General features: G+C 41.1%; 1 protein-coding gene across 3 annotated transcripts in view; it reads left to right on the top strand.

The window, feature by feature from the left end:
* Positions 1–19,362, top strand: part of nkain4 (sodium/potassium transporting ATPase interacting 4) — a 55,841-nt gene that overhangs the window by 31,336 nt on the left and 5,143 nt on the right. For all 3 annotated transcript variants that reach the window (XM_085394944.1, XM_085394943.1, XM_085394942.1), the window contains one exon: positions 12,055–12,115. In XM_085394944.1, coding sequence (XP_085251070.1) covers positions 12,055–12,115 — 61 coding nt within the window. The remainder of the gene's footprint in view (positions 1–12,054; positions 12,116–19,362) is intronic.

Below are 19,362 nucleotides of genomic sequence, written 5' to 3'. Positions count from 1 at the left end.
CTGCTGAGGCTCAGACTTGCCAGATGCTAACAGGTTACTCAAACACTGGAAGGACTGTTATTGTTCTCTTTATAAGCTCTGTATCAATTCGCCAAAAACTCCCATCCTGCCAGCATGGACATTCTCTCACACACACACACACACACACACACACACACACACACACACACACACACACACACACACACACACACACACACACACACACACACACACACACACACACACATATATGACCGACTGCCCCAATCCTGGATGGGTGCCGGGGCACTCTTGGTGACCAGCTCTGCAGGAAGTTTTGGGTTCAAGACACGCACAATGGCACAGATTTACTCACACTAACAGTCACTTACCCTCTGACTCCACCGTGACACACCCACACCTGTTTTTCACAGTTATTGTCACTTTAATACATGTGGAGTAGTTAATGTTGGCAGTAGGTGACAGACAGAAAGAGAGAGTGAACACACAGTGATGTTGTCAGCCTTGAACTACGATGTACCAGTGTGTTTCAGAGTCCTGTTGATTTTATCTAATGCTGGAATTATTTACAACTGGGGAAGTGTCGTGAATGCAGTTTGATAGATTGGAAACAAGCAAAGGGACCCAGCCATGAGAAGCACTGGATTTTACCATTCATCCCATGGCCCCCACGGAGAAGGATAATAAAATGGCTGGCTTCACTTTACAGCCCCGGCACTCTCGCTGAACCTCATTACTACTTGCATTATGCACAGTGAATTGGTTTATCCTTCGCCTTCGTTGGATTTCTACTCCACATGAGATGGCAACACCCTTTTGCCTGCAATTTACATGAAATTGTTCAACCAAGCATTCAACTGCAACTCCACGGGACTCGTTCCCTAGAGGAGCAGGGAAATTGGTACTGAAATCTTAGCGTCACGAGTGACATCGTTTTCCCTGTATCCCCACTTCCTCTCCGGGTAAATGCAGGGCTCTGCTTAGGAAAATTGAATCCTTTTGAGATGTCCACTGTTGTTTTGGTTAGTCCCCTTTTCCTCTCTCGCTGGAAAACGGGGCCAGACGGGGAAAAAGAAAGAGCTGAAGGGATGGTTGAAAAGAAAAGGAAGAAAGTGGGGTGTCCCTTTGTCTTTGTTAGAAGGGTTTCAAGGTCGCAGTGAGAGACCATTAAATATTTAGTTTGGGCTCCAAGGAGCATGTTTCATTAAGTTGAAAAATGTGGATCCATCGGCCAATAATGGAGGCATCGCTGTCATCTATCAGCTCAGATTTGTCATAAGCTGGATGGAAGGGCTTCAGAAGTAAAGCTTTGGGTTAGGGGGAGTCTGCCTTGTTTTGTTGCTTACTGCTGCTGCAGGCAACATTCAGCCAAAAAAGGAACTTCAAGATTTGAAGGATGAGCTTGAAGTGGAGGCAACCTTTTCGAACTGGGTTAATGTATTATTCATTTATCACTGCGAGGGATATTTTCCTTCATCTCTGTCCTTCTATTCTTTGTTGCCTTCACTAAATCGATATTATAGTACACATCGCTGTTTACTGGGTTTGGTTATCATAGTACCGTTATAAGAATGAGTCATTAAAAGATCAATGCAGTCAGCAGAAAACCCACAGTTGTTTTTGTCGTCTCTCTGTATCGTCCCGTCTTCCGTCTTTCTTCTTTCACTCCTGTGAACTTGCTTTACTGGTAAATAAAACAGTTGTGTCTGAGAAAACATTTCCAGTGTGGTAGGTAGAGTGTGGGTAGGAAGACGGCCAAAAAAGGAAAAGAAAAATGGTGCAGGATGTGAAATTGAGTTTACATCTGTAGACATAACTCTTACGAGCTTAAAGGGAACAGTGAAAGCTGTCTGAGATGCTGTGCTACTCATAAAACAGCCGGAGAAAGTGCTTTCGTGTACACACATACACACGCAGATATCATATCATTTAGCGTAGGTTATTGCTGCCACAGGCAATGCTTTCTTCTGTTGCATCTCTATTCCCTAGAAACCCGCAATGGGTGGAAGATGATAACGGGAGAATCGGCAGTGTGTGTCATTCTCTCGTTCCATTGCTCATTTCCTCTGTTTTCATGTTTTTCCCACATCACATTCTCACAGCTCAGCCCGTCTTCCTGTCTTTTTCCTGAACAGATCTCGCACTGTTTGACCTTCACGTCATTCAAATTCACAAGAACCTAAACAACAAACGATGACAATGCATTTCTTGCTCACTCAGTGTCACTTGTGCTCCTTTTTCTCTTGCGCTTTGACAGCTCTGTGATGTCGGTCTACTCTCTGTTTTAAAGGCGCAGTTTGCTTTAGCACCAGGGGGCAGGGTAATATGGTGGATGAAGCAGCCGCAGTTGATTAGATGGGTATTTTCAGCAGGGTTGGCATGAGCAGACCGCTGTGATCACTACTCTGGGGTCTGTTTGTCTACAGGGTCTGTGTGTGTTCTTTGGCTGTTGAGAATCTCTCAGCTCACCAGCGTTAAAACATCACGGGCACCCAGGCTGCCCCCTGATACATCGGAGAGGTCAGAGTGCTCTCTCTGGCAAGTCCTTTAGTCCATGCTCTTTATTCCAGCTCTCGTGCTGAGCAGCACTACTGGGAATGCATTTTTTTTTCTGTTTTTGTGTAAGATGCACTGGGAGCCATGTGGAGGATTTCTCCAAAAACATTAAATAGCTGTGCATCGTCCAGTATAACAATGGCACAAAGCACCTCTCTGATATGTCAGCATTGACACTGCGTTTTAGCTGCACTGTAAGTTTTACAGCTTCTGCCTCAAAGGATTATAAAGATTCTGGGATTAAAAGATTTATAATGCAGTAGTGAGCAGTTATTAGGGCTGTTGGTTGCAGCCAAAAGCGAAGAGGAGAAGAGAACGACCTCAAGACCAGAGGAGAAGAAGGGGAGAAAAAAAAAAAGCAACTGGTCGCTGTTATACTTCAAAGGCTGTCTCGGCCAAGAGCTTTAATTGTTAATCTGGTTTGCAGGGTGAAGGATAAAGATTATCTTATTATAGTATTTGGTCTTTTTAAACTTAAGAGAGAGCGCAAAAAGAAGAGTCAACAGAGGAGAACGTGGAAGTGAAACACAAGCAAGTTTAAATGAGTTAACTTCATCTCCAGTGCGATGCTCGCTTACCTGTTTGCTCATTGAGCGCCTACTTGTTTTGTTATTTACCTTCTTGTTTCGGCTTCAGTCCATTCGTTTCTTATCCCACAGAGCCCCATTTTTCCTTCCTTCACTCAGACTTCATCTAAAATCTATTGTGTGGGGCAGCGTGTGAAGAACAGCCTGTGTTTGCTTTCTTTATGCAGCTTTTATTTCTGCTTGGGTAAGCCTGTTGTGTTTGTGTGACATTAGCACGCTGTTAAGTGCAGTTACTTGATGTGGAAGATGCAAATAAGCACCGCAGACACTTCCCAATGCCTTGTGGTTGTATGTCAGCTGTACAGACCCGTGTTCTTGCGTATGTGGGAGAAAACATTGATAAATGTGGACTGTGCACTCCCTTATAATGGTTTGTCATTAAACATGCAGCTGTCTACACACGAACACACACATCTAATTTTCTGCAGATGAGTTGGCACCTTATTCTCAGGCAGAGTCCTGTGCAATTAACCTACAGGACATCTGTACCACCTCTCTATCTGTTTTGCGCCTCTCTGCATCCCCTCCCCCTTTCTCCCATGTGGTATGTTTTACCTGCAAATTCCTTTAATTGTAGTGCACTCAGTGAGTTTTCTCCTGACACTGAGCCACAGTCAATACTGTGTTAATTAGCTGTCAGATCGACCCAGATATCCGTCGTTACGAGCACATGCATTAACCAGGCAGCAAAGAACTGACGACGTCTTGAGATAAACTGAATTTAAGTGTGGCATGGTGGAAAGAGCAGTATATGGGGCTAAAACTGTTAACTAAGGCTGAAGTTGTGCAAGGCAAAACAGTGGCTGGAGACAACTTGAGATCTTGTTGCCTTTGAAATGGTTGCTTTGAAGGGGAGGGGGTCAGGCCTGTGACCATTTGCAGTCAGTTGCTGTCTTCAAAGTGATGGATGGTGATAAAACAGCAATAAGACAGTCAGTCTTCTATCAGTTTGTGGCTGAATGGGAACAAGTTGGCAATTAAATGCAATCTGTTTGTGATAATATGGTGATTAACTTTGATAAATCTGGAAAAATTACGACTCGTTTGTAGTCTATGTTCATCGGAAATGCAGAGTCCAGCCAGAGCCTCAGATTTGAAACTGAAATTCCTCCACAAAAAGTGATGCAATTGCTGCAAAACAGCTATTTAACAGCAAAATACCAGGCAACCCTCGAATATGACCTGCTGGCAACTAATTGAGTTGGAAAAATGAATTGCAGGGCTGATGTCCTCAGCACAGATTGACTCCAGTTGCTTGCAACATGCTGGCAGCACGTCTACATACATAGTTTTGACAAACTGCACTGTGTCAGGCAGTGACTGCAGTCACTCCAAGGCAGACTGCAATTGTTTGGTGACAAGTTGCTTCCCAACAACCACAACTTTTTTTTTTTTTTTTTTTTTTGTAGTATCGCAATAGTGCAAATTTGCGTATGTATTTTGCGATGGACGTTATACAGAGAGGTTTTGAAACATTATAAGTGTGCTTCCATAAAGTCCTTCAAAATCCCAATTGCACGTTGCTGGACACAGATGATGCTGTATATGCTGTGGATGCTGATTGGTTGACAAATGAACCAGAGCAGGGAAGAAACCAACAGCAGAAATCACCAGGAAAGGAAGAAGTTTAAAAAGAATCAAAGACTAAAAAGGTATCAACAGGGGCTGCTGTGGACACTTTGCATTGTTTTTAACACTCGGTTTCACTTTAGTTCTTTGTGTGTTATAACTTTACTTAGGGCTGCTCAATTAATCGAATTTTAATCACGATTACGATCTGGGCTTTCAACGATCATTAAAAATGACTGAGCCGATTATTAGCCCCTCCCTCATTTATCCGCGACACCTTAAAGGCCGGTCCGTGAAAATATTGTCGGGCATAAACCGGTCCGTGGCGCAAAAAAGGTTGGAGACCGCTGATTAAGAGGACCCGAGGGAAGCTCGGAAAGCTAAGCAGAAGTTATTTGGAGAGGAGAGTGACTGCTGTTGGTTGAAAAGAGAGGTAAAAAAAAACTTCAGTGGTGTTGCACACTATTTTATATTATTTTTTAAAGTCATTGTTAACCCTTTAAATCCGGTCAGAGCAGCACGCTCCGTTTTGTGTAACTATTTTTAAATCCCTGTAGAACCTGAACCACGTAAGCTAGCGCAATAATTTGTTTTGCATATGAAACCAGAGGAGTTGTACTTACATCTGATGCCATCAGCTTGTCCTCGGTCACGGTTTCCTTCCACATAAAGCTTTGCAAAAATTGCATAAAAAGTGCTTGCAGGAACAAAAACGTAATATTCCAGAAACACGCTTTGCCGATCCGATCAGCTGTTCGTAATACTTCCCACATTGAAAAAGTCGTCAGCCCGAACTGTTGCATGTCCGCCATTTCCTGGCCGAAACCGGAAGTGACGTCATTTTCGCGGAAATGTAGTTTTTTACTTGTAGGCCTTAAAAGCCTATACTGGTCATGTTTGACTTTTCTGAATAGTTGCTGGGATGCTTAGAGCTCGAATTGCACTGCTGGAAATAGTTTATTTTGATGCACCTGCTGTTTTCTTTGCAAATTTGCATCAGGATTGTTATTTTTGTTTTTCCTGCAGTATATAAAAATTGGTGTATCTCCAAGATAAAACCATGAAGACACTCAAAATAAATTTCCTGTTGTTGTAAACTATTTTTTGCAACTTTTTTGTATTTAAAGTTTTGAGGGATAAACCTCTTAAATTTCTCCAAGTAGAAATATATGTAAAAAAAAAAAACCAAAAACGATTTTCAATTTTTTTGTAATTTATTGCACTTTTTTGCAATTAATGTAGTTACTATGGACTTAATGCATACATATTATTAAAATATGGGCTATAACAGTTATTTAGCAACTTGAAATGCTCCCACAAATGGCACTACAACATGTAAAAAAATAATATAAGCTCTGGCGGACTTGGTTCTATAGTAGGTCTTAAAGGGTTAAATAAATATCGTCAAATAATCGAGATCTCAATTTCAGTGAAAATAATCGTGATTACCATTTTTGCCATAATCGAGCAGCCCTAACTTTACTCTCTACCCAGCCGCCTGGAAAAAGCAACAACGAGATGAGTAGTAGCACACAGACCAGTTTTACCACATATTTTATGCACTCCATCCACAGATGTTTTCTCCTCTCATATCCATGGACTCCCAACATGCTACCACTAGTGAACCACAATTTCAGCATTAGTTGCAAAGAGGCTACCTTTTACCTACTCTAATGTGACCGAAAAAAGCTAATGATCAGTATTTTCATAAACTGTCAAATATTTTTTTTGTGGAGTCTTAATTATCTTTCACAAAATCCTTTGTTGATATTTGTCATTTATATGAATATCAAATTACTTATTTGAAATAGTAAAGCAGCATTTCTTCCAGTTAGAAAAGCTGTAACTAACGAATGCCTTCCTAAGTCATTATCACACATGAACTGCAGCCTTTAACTTTACCTGGCTGAGCTGCATGCGAGAGCACAACTGTCTGACTCAGATTAGACATGAAGTGGTTTTTATCCTACCAGCTCCAATCAGGCATGACTAAAATATCTCAACGACAAATGTACTTTTTTTTACTGGAAAACCACAGGCAGGTCCGATTGGGATGAACTCGATGTTTTATGATTTCGATCAAAATTAAATAACATTAGTGATTTCCTGACATTCGTTTCCTGAAAAACTGACACCAGAGCATCGTGAGCTGCACTTTGCATTCATTTTACAGCGGTTGACCAAAGTAGCTGCATGCCCAGTGGATTGATGTTTATGAGTGAAAGTCTATTTTCAAAGGTGGCTTTGTGTCTTTCTGGACAGACACATTCATTGTAAACTTGACCTTCATTAGCCTATGCAAATAAAAGTAACCTTTCTCTAGCTCTGTGCCTGATCTTCTCACTCACACACACATTAATGTCAGAGCCTTTAACTTCTCTTCGGCCTCATTATCTGAGAGAAGAAATGCAAATGGCACTGAAATACTATTAATACCTGCTTAGTTCACTCGGCAGCATGAAGACCCACTGGAGGACATCTTTACTTGTTTTCCTGAACTGAAGTTATAGTATCCAATTGTCCGCCTGCTTGCTTCTTTCTCTGTGTTATTAATTCTGGAGATCACTGTTCACTGCTCAGCAGCCCCGGAGACAAAGGAGAGAAAACAAAGAAGAGAGTGGTATTTAGTGTTAGAAGAGCCGAAAATCGGGAATCACCGAGGGCTGGAGAGAAAGAGAGTAGAGGAGGTTTGCAGATCGCAGAGTGACAGGAACATATAGACCTGTGTTTAGAAAAGTGACTACTATAAAGACACAAAGTGCACAGCGCAAAGGAGAAGGAAAAATGATTGGCAGCCAAATTAGTTGGCTTTAGTGTGGCACGTCTTCACAGAAAGACTGAGGTCAAGTCACCGAGGACATGCGGGGGCTTTATGTGCTTAATTAATATGACATTCATTTCTACACATAGGTGCCGAAAACTGAGTGTGTTGGTGTGTGTGTGTAAGTTTGAGTGTGAGACACAGAGAGACAGGCATTTTATTAGCTTCATTTAAGGACGCTTAATATGCAATGATACATAAGTGGAGCTCTGTCACTTGTTATTGAGGACACCGACCTATATTGGCTGCTGCCTCCAGCAAAAAGCCGCCCAGCGTTCGCGTCTCTGATTTTTTTTAAATCGCATTTCCTGTCGCACTAAATGCATGGAAGCAATATAAAAAAGGACTTGAAGACAGATCGGTTTAAGATTAGCTCTAACATGCAGTGTCCGACTTTCCTGCAGCCAGTTGTTATGAGCGAATGAGTAAGAGAGATGTAATTTGTTAGCTGTTAATTGTTAACAGGAGAACTGCTGGAATTTTTTGGCCTCTTGACACATGAAGTTTTCCCATTTGTGAGCTACGCGTCAGTACTTGCAAACTGCTTTTGTGAAAATGGTCTGCTGTCAGTGGGAGTTTCAGAGCTCTATCAGACACCAAAATTCGGCTTTTTACACATAAAATCAAAGCTGCAGTCCTGACTTTTCTAGACATCACCTGACAGAGTTGGTTCAGGCTTATGACATTAAGTCTTCTACCTGCCAGCTCCTTTGTGCAAAGTCTGTGTGGTGTTGGGATTGAACCAGTGCATGAATAGCGCAGCTAATAAAACTGTGCATTTACTGTTTGTGAATTGGAATCATGTGTGTTCCCGCCTGCAGGCAGCAGTCTCGCTTTAACCGCACCGAGTAGTTGAAGAAGCGCAAACGCATCTGAAGCAGACTATTTCCTGCTGTGTGCTAAATCTGAGAAAGCACAACAGGGAAAAATATCCTGACCTGATTCTTCCTAAATTGTCCAAATTTAGTGGAAACCATATAAAAGAGGAATGGAAGATAAAAATCAGCTGTAACATGCAGTGTTTGATCTGTCTTGCTGTCAGCATTTATTTCCCATGCCTGACCGTTCGATGGGCACACTTTGAGTGTTTGGCTTCGGTTGATAGTCAGTAAAATTGTTATATCAGACACCAAAACATCTCAGCATTTTATGATACTATGAATCACAATTTTGCATCTCTCGATTGTTAAGAGACAGGAAATATTTTTCATCTGTCAAAAGGTACACACTAGAATTACCCTGTTCACATTACAGTGTAATCTGCCAGACATCTGTACCACCAGCAACCTGCTTCTACATGTATTAGGCAAAAGCAGTGTTGGGTAATTGCACTGCAGTGCACATAGCTTTGCTTTAAAATTACTGCCCATATTTTCTTTGCTATCGCTGAATTGACCATGAACTATTAGATTGTTCTTCACTGCCATAATCATAACAGCAAAGGTATTCAATCAAAATGGCAAAATATTTATTCGTGAAAGAATGTCCAGACACCGACAAAATCAATGAAGCAGCACATGAAAGCTTTTCTGGCAGCTCAGTTATCCAACAAACCTTACGTAGACAGTTTATGTCGACGCGCACTTTAATTCGACTCACTTGTGTATGCTACACAGGCATCTGCTTCCTGCTCTGGCCTTCTACGCTGATGCTTTGCCTATCCTGTGTTTGGGTCAACCCCAGACTGGAGAAATCAGGGCCCTTTTTATGAAGTTTAAATCAACATGCACTCATGCATATATTAACTCATAAGAGCACACACTTTTACAGGCAAAACACACATGGGCACACACACCGAGACACAATAAAATTGAAAAACGGGGTGTGCCCCCTGCTGTTAACACCATCTTGTGTTTGACACTGGCTTTATACATATGCTAATTCACCTCCATTTCACTGCCAGTGTAATGGATGGGGTGAGACCAGCAATTAGATATTAGAAAGAAAAAATATAGTGACAGCGAAGCAGAAAGAAGAGTATCTTATCTAGCCCACACAGAGACAGAGACCTTCCCTTTTATACTAAATGTGACACCTGCTTTTCACTCATAAATAAAACATTTAATCTACATCTGGAACTTCAGTGAAGGTCCAACAGATTTTGTGCGTGCGTAAAATGGAGCAAAAACGCAAACGACAGAGACGAACAGCACATTATCTTTGTTTCATCTATAATTACATCAGCCAAGCTGAGTTATATGTTGAATGAATCTTACATAAATAGATATCATCGCGCACAGTCATTACCCCCTCGGGTTTTGTGTTTGTGAACCCAGTGTGCGAGCAGGGCAGCGTGCCCAACGCTGTTTTAATTGGCATGGCAGAGTGCCAAGTGATGGATGGGTGGCTGGGTGCAGAGACTCGCTGTGTATATTTCTGAGTTGATGACAGCCATCTGCCAGTGCCACGGGCCATTCCCAGTGCTGTGTTTCCCCACATGTGTGTTCCTCCTATAGTCAGCTGTGTGCTGGCTCTGCTGCTTTCTGCTGTGTTTGTGGACACGGGCAACCACTCTATGCACACTCCATAACCTACGGCCAAAGTAAAGCAAATTACAGTTAGAGCGAACACACACACACTTATTCATATACAGCCAGTATAGAGAAATGCTATCATAATAATGGCTTTGTATTTTTATTTTCTGGGAGGGAACTTTTCTTTCTATCAGCCAAGGTTGAATCCTGGACAGGGTTGAGCATAGGGACATTTTTCTGGTGACAAAAGTTGCAGCTGTTGGGTTATTTAATGTATTTTATAAGTGTCTAAAAGCTCAAAGAGTTGCAGTGTTAGTAGAAATAAAATGGAAAACAAAGAAATGGGGAAGTGTTATGACTAAACACACTTTTTCCTTCAGTTATTGTTTAATGTGTACTCAGGGAAACCGTGACTTGGTGTTTTTCTCCTGCTGTATCCTACGTTTCTTGGTAGAAAGGGGAAATAAACTCCCCTGTGTTTGACTCTTTCTCTTCACCAGAAGCAGCTGGTGAATAGAACTGTGCTAATAGAGTGCAACATTAAATCTCCCACTGTGGGGCCAAATCCAGCCACTGGGCTTAACAACGTTTCTGGCAGAAACCCTCGACTGCAGTATCTTTTACTGACTAAATGTTCCTTTGTGTATTCCAGCCAGACACTAACTTTGCCTTTCTATGCCGGGCAGGTATTGTGGCAAAGAGTTTTTAGAGGTTATTGTTGCTGCCTGGTTCCCAAGAAAAACATTTAGTATCAGCAGTAAGAATGGTCCAAAACAGTAAAGCTCCAGCCACACTGCTGAGAGGCGCTATGAAGCTCTGTAGAGCAGAGGGAAACTGTAGAGTCAGATGGCAGTTCTCTGAGGATTCCTCACCACAGGGATATCACATTATCAAAAGAGAATTTCTAAGTGCTTTGGCAGGTATTTACAGTGCTTAAGACACCTCTCATGTCTTTATACTTTACTTCCAAGGAGCAGGACTTGTTTGTCTTTATTAAAGTGCTCTTGAGGAATAGTTATATAAAGCAAGACGCTTTATGGAGGTCTTCCAAAGTTTTTCTTTGGACACTGGCTGCTTATTTAGTCATTTTCAGTCTAGGCGTTGTACCTGATCATTTTCCGAGGAATGTTGTTTTTGGGTTTTTTTGTTAAGCCACTTAATACTGACCTGTGAATCATTCAAGCATTTAAAAAAAGGGATCTAACTCAAGTTATGAATCAGTGTTGTGTCTGCACATAAACAGACAGCTTAGCAAAGAACCAGTTTTAGGCACTTTGTTACAAGCAGTCTGTTGCAAAAACACATCATTTGATCTAATTTCTTTAGTTGAACCTACAATTAAACTAATGATAGCACAAATTGCCAGGCATAAAAGATTATTTTGCAAATATTTGTGATTCCCTTAGAGCTGTTACCATAAAACCTTTTCATATCTCGGCATTACGTGCAATGTGTCACGGTTTGGGGCTACAGTTATCTCAATTATGAACTCAGAAAAGTTCTTTCAGATTTTGAGCCACACTGGAACGCCATCTGGAAAGGGTCTGATTGGCAAGGGCTTCATTTTTCAGCACGCCATACTGGCACTGCAGTAGAGCCATACGTGGATACACAATGGAACACTATCAGAGTGCAGACCTCAACATTATTAAAGCAGTGTGGGATCATCTTGACAAATGAACGAGAGTTCAGGCTGTGTAGAAGAAGAAAGGTGTTCATACCAAATATTTACTTCCAAGCTCATTAGAATTGTACAAAATTGCAAAAAGAAGAAGAAGTAAAGCACAAATTTGTAAGGTGTCTTTTTAAAATGTTTTTGCTCAATAAATGTCTTTAATGATTACTCGATATTCTTGTTCACAGAAAGATTTAATTAATGAACAAGTTATTCTGGCTTTGACCCTGCTCTTTGAGCAGTGTTGCATCACCAGTTAAGGATGCGGAGAACAAACCCATTTTCCTCCTTTATTGTCTCTTTGTCTATCGAGGAAAGCACTCAGCAGCTTAACTTCAGCCTTGCAGGTCTGTGGTGTCTAACCTCCTATGTTTGCTTGTGTGTTCGCAGCTCCTTGGCTTCGTGTACGCCTGCTATGTTGTCAGCGCTATCACTGAGGAGGAGGACAGCTGTGAGTGACTTAACACACACACACACACACACACACACACACACACACACACACACACACACACACACACACAAACACACATACACACACTCATTCTTGCAAAGGAGCCTCACAACAATGAGTGAATCACACCCAGAGCCACTCGCACAAGGGAGACGAAAACGCCTGAGTTGAGGGGAATAAAGCTGCATCTTTCTTCTCCCTCTTTTCCTGTCCCACCCTATACCTCTCCTATCTGTACCTCCTTCCTCCCCCACACCAGCTGGGCCCTCTTGTTTTTCTTTCCCTCCAGAACCAAAGGAGCCCTGTGTTACTCTCCACACCTCCTTCAGCCCATTCTTTCCTCTCCTTTCGCTTTCACGTGTACGCTGGGCGCCTTGTCTCTCGCAGCCTGTCATCCTTGCTGTTGTTGGAAACCTGTTATTTCCCTCCTTTAATGTACTGTGGCCTTTTGTTTTCTCACTTTCTTCTTTCTGTATGCCCCACGTTTTAACACTCCAGCCGTCTCATACCTGGTAGAGGTGAGATGGGGCTCTTGTTAACAAACACAAACCTTCTGCCTCCCCCCCCCCAGGCCTGTTTCTTTTGGAGCAACTGAAACATCTAGATTTCTTCTCTGAAGCGGCTCCTCGCAATGTGCTATCTCAGGGCTCTTTTTCTTCTGGTGTATGCTGATCTGTGTTAGTTCCTTAAGTTAAAGTTAGTTGAGGGTGAGAGGCTCATTCTTTTCCTGTCAAGCATAAACAAGCACAGAGCTGGTGAAGAGTGTGGGAAAAGACAGCAGGGAACCATGAAATAAATAAGAGAAGATGGGGGGGGGAAGCAGAGACGGACACTTTTGACAGCAGCTGCTGTGACCTCATAGGCAGCAGGTCGGAGGTCCTGCAAGAGGTTAGCCAATCACAGGCCAGGAAAAATTTGATCTAAGGGTCAATGGTAGTCATAAATTTCTGATTTGTTCTGCAGTAGCTCTCATAGCTACACAAGTCTGTCCACAAGCTTGAGAATCTGTCCTCACAAATATATCATTTAGTAGTTAAATGGACCACTGGCATAGTTATGTACACGATTTTTAGAATACTAATTTCTAGAGCCTGGCTGTGTGTGTGTGTGTGTGTGTGTGTTCCTACACACCAGTGTTACAAAGGTCTAAGCAGTTCTTAGGTGGTCACATACCAAAGGCTGTGAGGGGTTTGCATCACCACCCAAGTGTCTTGCAGTCTTAGCTCTAGCTGGTACAACTTAATCAGCAGTCAACCATAAGTACTGCTTTGAAGGCAAAACCAGTTCTATCAAGTAGGGCTTTTAAAAAAAAAAAAAAAAAGTAGGGTTTTTTCCCTCAGCAACTCCTTCTTTTTTGAATTCTGTTCATTCCCAGTGAGAACATCCATTAAAACTGAAGTGGATAGTTATCCTCTCTCAAAAATAAGAGATAAAAAAAACCCAAACGAACAGCGAAAGGATGGCAAAAGAAAAAAGCTTGGGGTGAAAAAAGATTGTGGTGTGATTTTTATTGGTTTTAATTATCTGGCCCAGGCTGTGTTGAAGTGAAACGCTGCTACATCGCTTCCAAGTGCTAGCTCTTTGTTATTGTAATCAGCCCTTTGCCTGTACGCACCCACCAATATGCACATGTTTGTTCGAGCAGACACAGGTGCACACGCACACACACACACACACACACCAGCTAAGCCACTTTCTGTGCTCATTTTCTCCTCCTATTTGATGTGTAGATTAAAGCCAGTTTCTCCACTGAGCTCCCTGGCTGTCTCAGCATTTCTCCTCCTACTCAGAAGTATATCTTCCATATTCCTCTCTCTCATTTGCTTCATTTCAATTCCCAGTTTCTTCACAGGTTTAGGGAATGATAATATATCATAGCCCAGGTTTATTGTGTTTAAGAAATCCTCTCTTTCCCCCGCTCTTTTACCATATCTGGCTTTTGAACTTTAATGAGGTGTGCTTGTAAAAAGTTAAAGGTCTCTGGTCACTCGTTGTATCAGCCTCATTAAGCGCCTTGCTGGTCAATAACTTCCACGGCTGATTGCGCCTTACTGAGAGAAGAAAGGTAGAGACAATCCTCTGGAGGGATGGAGAGAAAAGGAAGCAAGCGAGCGAGAGAGAGAGAGAACGAGAAAGAGTGGGCATACATTAGGGGAGCAGAGGGAGGTGTTTATCGGGAGCAAGTTGGGAGGAGAAAAAGGACCCAGTATGCAAACAACAAGAGACATGATGAGCTTTTCATGAATAAGGAGATAAGAGAGGAATTCCTTTCATGCAAAGCACTCTTTCACTCTCCAGGGACAGGACTGAGTTGGATTTGAGTGCTCAGACTTGCGTAAAGACTAGCAAAATGAACACACACACACACGTGTATACAGGCACATACACACTCGCAAAAAGCCAAGAAGACACAATGGGGAGAATAACAAGCATCATATACCATCAGCTCAGGGTTTGACATGGCTTTCAGGCTTTATTACTGATAGAGTGTGTATGCGTGTGCATGAGTGAGCTCCCTTTTGATGTGAGTCTCTCTCCCTCTGTCACTCACAAGTGCATCTATACGTGGTCGCGCACTCGTTCGTACCTGGATGCGTTTGTGTGCGCGTTTAGCTGACTGTGTGTGACTGACTGACTGAGTGTAGGTGATTGTCTATATTTGTGTGCATGAATTTGTTACACAGAGTTATCTGCGGTGAGCAGACACACCAGCAGAGTGAGTGGTGGGGAAAATCCTCTTTGTAAAGTAGGTCATGGAGTTAGCCGCCTAGCACTGGGATAAGCTTGCTTTAGCTTGTCTGCTAATTATGCTGCCGCCCTCTGTGTTGAGTCACATCTGCAGAAAATGCTCTAAAAACAGACAGAGGAGCTATACGGCAGGATGCACAGGGGGCAGTATCATCAAGTTGTGTGAGAAGGTCAAAATAACAAAAGTTCTAGTATCTTCAAAAACATGGATGCACGTGTTCAGGACCTTTTTAATACTTTAACCTAACCTTAGTAGTGCAGTCAGTCATTTTTGAGGTCATTTTATACATAAAAAATAATATTGTACATATAAAAAAAAATACATTAATTAGTGTGCAACAAACTGATGTGTTCTCATGAACTTTGAATGAATCCATTAAAAATACACAGGAGCAGGCATTGGAAAACCTGTTCACAAAGAACACACAGAATATGAAGTCAACATCAAGTGATGATGAGCTGGTCCTGATGTTTCTAAACAAGCAAAGGAAGAAACTGAAATTCTTGGTTCATCCAATTCTAATGAGAAGGCAGCAGCAGGGAGAATTTCATGGTTTAATCCGGGAGTACATATTTCAGGATGTCAGTGGAGCAGGCTAAGCTCTTGTTGGCAGAGTTAGGACCACACCTGAGGACGCAGAAAAACGATTTCCCAGTGCAGACTGACTCGAGCAGCGTCTAGCTGTGTGTCTGAGGTAAAATAGTATTATTTTACTATTTGTATATTTTGTACCACTGCATTTTTGAGCTACGAGTCCACTTGTTCCCAAAGGCAGTGATCAGATTGGTCCGTTATCTTTATTCGTATCCGAAAAGTCTGGAAAATCAAGCTGGGTTTAAGAAAAATGCCACAAATTGGTCCAGCAAAACTATGTGGTCGGCATGAATGAATAGGTTAGTCTGAAAAATATTTTTAAGCTTCAAAATATTCACATGAATTTTACACGCCTGGTGAGTAAAGGCCTTCAGACTTCAGATATGAAGGTTCATATTTTTATCGTCTAAGAAAGGGTCCCCCCCCTCCCCCCCACTAAAGAAGTAAAAATCTTCCTCTTCTTGAAATCAGGACTTTAACACGTGAAAGTTTGTATAAGCGTGCTGATTTATTCCTGATAATAACAAAGTTACTGTCAGCAGATGAGAAACTCAACAATGAGCCCACTAAACAACAACAGCTAGTTTTAAGTTAACGTTATGACAGTTAATGTTACGCTTGAGTGTCCTAAAAATCACACGTTCCCTCTGATAAACAGTTTGATTACGTTCTCACATCATATGAGAGTTTATTCACTAAGCGTCAGAGTCCAACAATGATAGGTCGACTTCAAAGAAAATTTCACGTACCGAGAGAAAAGTTCAGGATATCCTCAATGACTCATTTCAGTGTTGTTGTCATAGACACAAGTGAACTTCACTGACTCATTGACTTGTATCAGAATTTCTTCACAGTTTTACAGCCTGCTTCAGAGTAAATACATGTAGACACCAGCTGAGGTGAACAGCAGACTTATAGCCTACAGTCAGTACAGATGAACAGTGGCCACCATAACTACCATTATACCCTTGAAGTAGGCAAAAAAAAAACAGAACTCGGTTAACTGCAGTCTGCAATCTACTGACAACTAGCAATGATATTTTACACACTGTAACGTTAAGATAATTTCCATTGACATTTAACAGTATCCCAATCACAATTTTACAAATGAAATTTAACTTACTCATATTGCAAATCTGAGGTACCTGTACTTCATTGTCCATCTTATTTTTTATGCCATGAAAATAAAGCAACTGACCAAAAGAATAAAACATGCTAATTTTAAAACAGTAGCAAAGTGTTAAGTAGAGGAGATCGAACATATTTTGTGGATTCATGATGGGTTGAGAAACAAAGCCAGTCATAGCTTGGTAGTGTGAGGTGAGGCAGAGACACATGTTCATCAAAAGTATCCTGATATAAACAGTAGGGACAAGCCCAGATCTTTGCTTAGGGATAAGAATTTTTAATTTTCTTTTTTGTTTGTTTGTTTGTTTGTTTGTTTTTTAAGGGAACATGTTTAATATTAACATTAGCATTGTATCAGAGTTAGCTTAGAGCTAATTTGCATCTGCAGTCCCTTGGTGGGTTACAAGTAAAATATCACAGCAATAAAATATATAAAAACTGAACTGAATTATAAAATGCATTGTTTTTAAAGCTGACACTAGAGTTGGAGGTTTTAATGATACTGTGGCATTCCACCAAGTTGGAAATCAATACTGTCAGAGATTTTGTGCTAATTAAACTACAGTCCCTTTTCACCAAAGCTGTTTTCATTTGCTGTAGTTCAAACTAAATAATGGCTGATATTAATCTGATGTTTATGTTGTACCTATGAACATCTCATCAGTGTGACACTGGGTCAGAATGTTCAACATCAGATCCCCGAAACTGGAGGATCAAACATCGCTCCACTGATGCATTGACCTAATAGCTGATGTTTATGCAAATAAACTTAAGTTAGTCAACCAAGATGACAAATCAGTTTCTAATATAAAGGTCTTGTTTTACCCAACTAAGAGTCAAATACCCAGACATATGAAAACAAAAAGAAACAATGGAAAGGCTGGAACCAGAGAATGCATTAAATATTGCAAATTTTACAGTAGACAAGTGTGCTCTCCAGGGTCTTTTGCAGAAACACAATGAAATGGGGGTGATCTGCCAAAACAAACAAAAAGCCAACAAGCAAGTGTTTCGGGGTGATTAGCCAGCCCCATAATATATGCTAATCAAGGATCCAGGCAGCAAAGATGCATGAATTTCTGTCTATAAGCTGCCCAACAAGCAATTGAAGCAAAAATAATAATAAAACAAATATTATTATGTTGGTCAGCAAATTATTATTATTATTATTATTATTATTATTATTATTATTATTATTATTAAATTTCAAAATCAATACATGCTTAATGGATCAGCAGTCACATTAAAGTAAAATTACGGTGGCAACCTCTTTGCGACTAGTAAAAGTTAGTGGTTGACCAGTGATTGCAGTTGTTCTCAGACAGGTTTGCACATTACTGTATAAGTACAGACAAATTGCCAACACATTGAAATCAGTCTGAATTGTTCTTTTCATTTCCCGTTTATCATCACAGATCTGGTCCCTGCCTTTGAAAATGGCAACAAAGTCGCAAGTTCATTGAACAAAGTTGCAATAATTTTGGTCATACTATGATAACATAAGCTAGACGGTTAATGGAATTGTTTATGATATACTATCTTCAAAGACTTTATAATAATAGCTCATAATAAGCGCAAGCAATTCCAAATTCCAGTGAAAACCAGTGAAGACGGTGCTGGATGTTGGAGTTTAGAAACATCATTAATGCAGACAAAGTTTCTACAGACTCCATCTCTCCCTTGAACATCTTACTCTCACTCATCTTTGCATGGATCATAAAATTTAAATGCACTTTCAATCAAACACACCCAACATTTTTATGTGCAGAATAACAATGCATAAAACAGCAAAGATGGCTGCGTGTGTGAGGCGAGAGATGCAGACATGCAGAGCCAGCTAGGAGTGTGTGTGTGAAAGGGACCACAACTGTCTTTTAATTGACCTCTTCCATCATTACAGATTCTCTCTACAGAAGTCTTGAATGAGCTGTCCAGTCTTTTATCACTCTCTCTGTCTTTGTCTCTGCCATTTCTCACCCTTGTTTTTCATGATTTTCCTTACACTATACTCTGTCTGTTTTAGTCTAATTTTTCAAGCGAAGCCCCGCCGTCCCCACCCACCACACACACACACATGCACACACACACCACTGTCTGCTGACTGTCTGTATCTCTGCTTTACATTACATTACTCCCTGCTTGTTTGGGGGCACTACTTAGATGCCTTAACTACTGACCTACATACCTTTCATATCTTGCATGTGTCTGCAGAAGGGGGAAAAAAACCAGCTTGCTCAATCTGCTGGGAAGAAAGTGATCTTGCTTCTGTCAGTGTTGGTGTCAAAAAACCGCCAGTATCTGTTTTAATAATCTCTCCTGTTAAAGGTTTTCTGTTTGCACTGGTGTTACTAGATTTAATGTTGAAAACACAGTCATATGGATTTTTTTTTTCCAGTAATTTCTCAACCATCAAGAATCAGTGAGCTGCACAGAAGACCGGCCTCAGAGCAGGATCAGACTGATGCATGCTGTAATTAATAGGGAAATGATTCAACATGGAACAAGCAATTAACTGGCTGAAAAACAATATAGTCTGTAGGAGGAATAGAGGTCGGGGTTATAAATTAAGCATTTAATAGAGAGCAAAGTAATGTTTTGACACACTGAATGTCTTCATTAGAGTGAAAAGAGGCAGCTTTAGAGGCAACCTATTATGCCCAAGCCAGGATTTCTTTCTTTCGTTCTTGAAATCTTAATAAAGCAGATTTAAATGATTCACACAAAATAATCCTTATTTGGGTCCTGGCAGACACAGCCCCTCAGTTCATCATCT

This window comes from Rhamphochromis longiceps, linkage group LG20, assembly GCF_057381845.1.
Source record: "Rhamphochromis longiceps isolate RC_006_pf linkage group LG20, R_longiceps_female_GT1.1, whole genome shotgun sequence".
Classification (NCBI taxonomy): Eukaryota; Metazoa; Chordata; class Actinopteri; order Cichliformes; family Cichlidae; genus Rhamphochromis; species Rhamphochromis longiceps.
The sequence above is the reverse complement of the archived record's forward strand: the minus strand, read 5'-3'. Positions and strand labels throughout refer to the sequence as shown.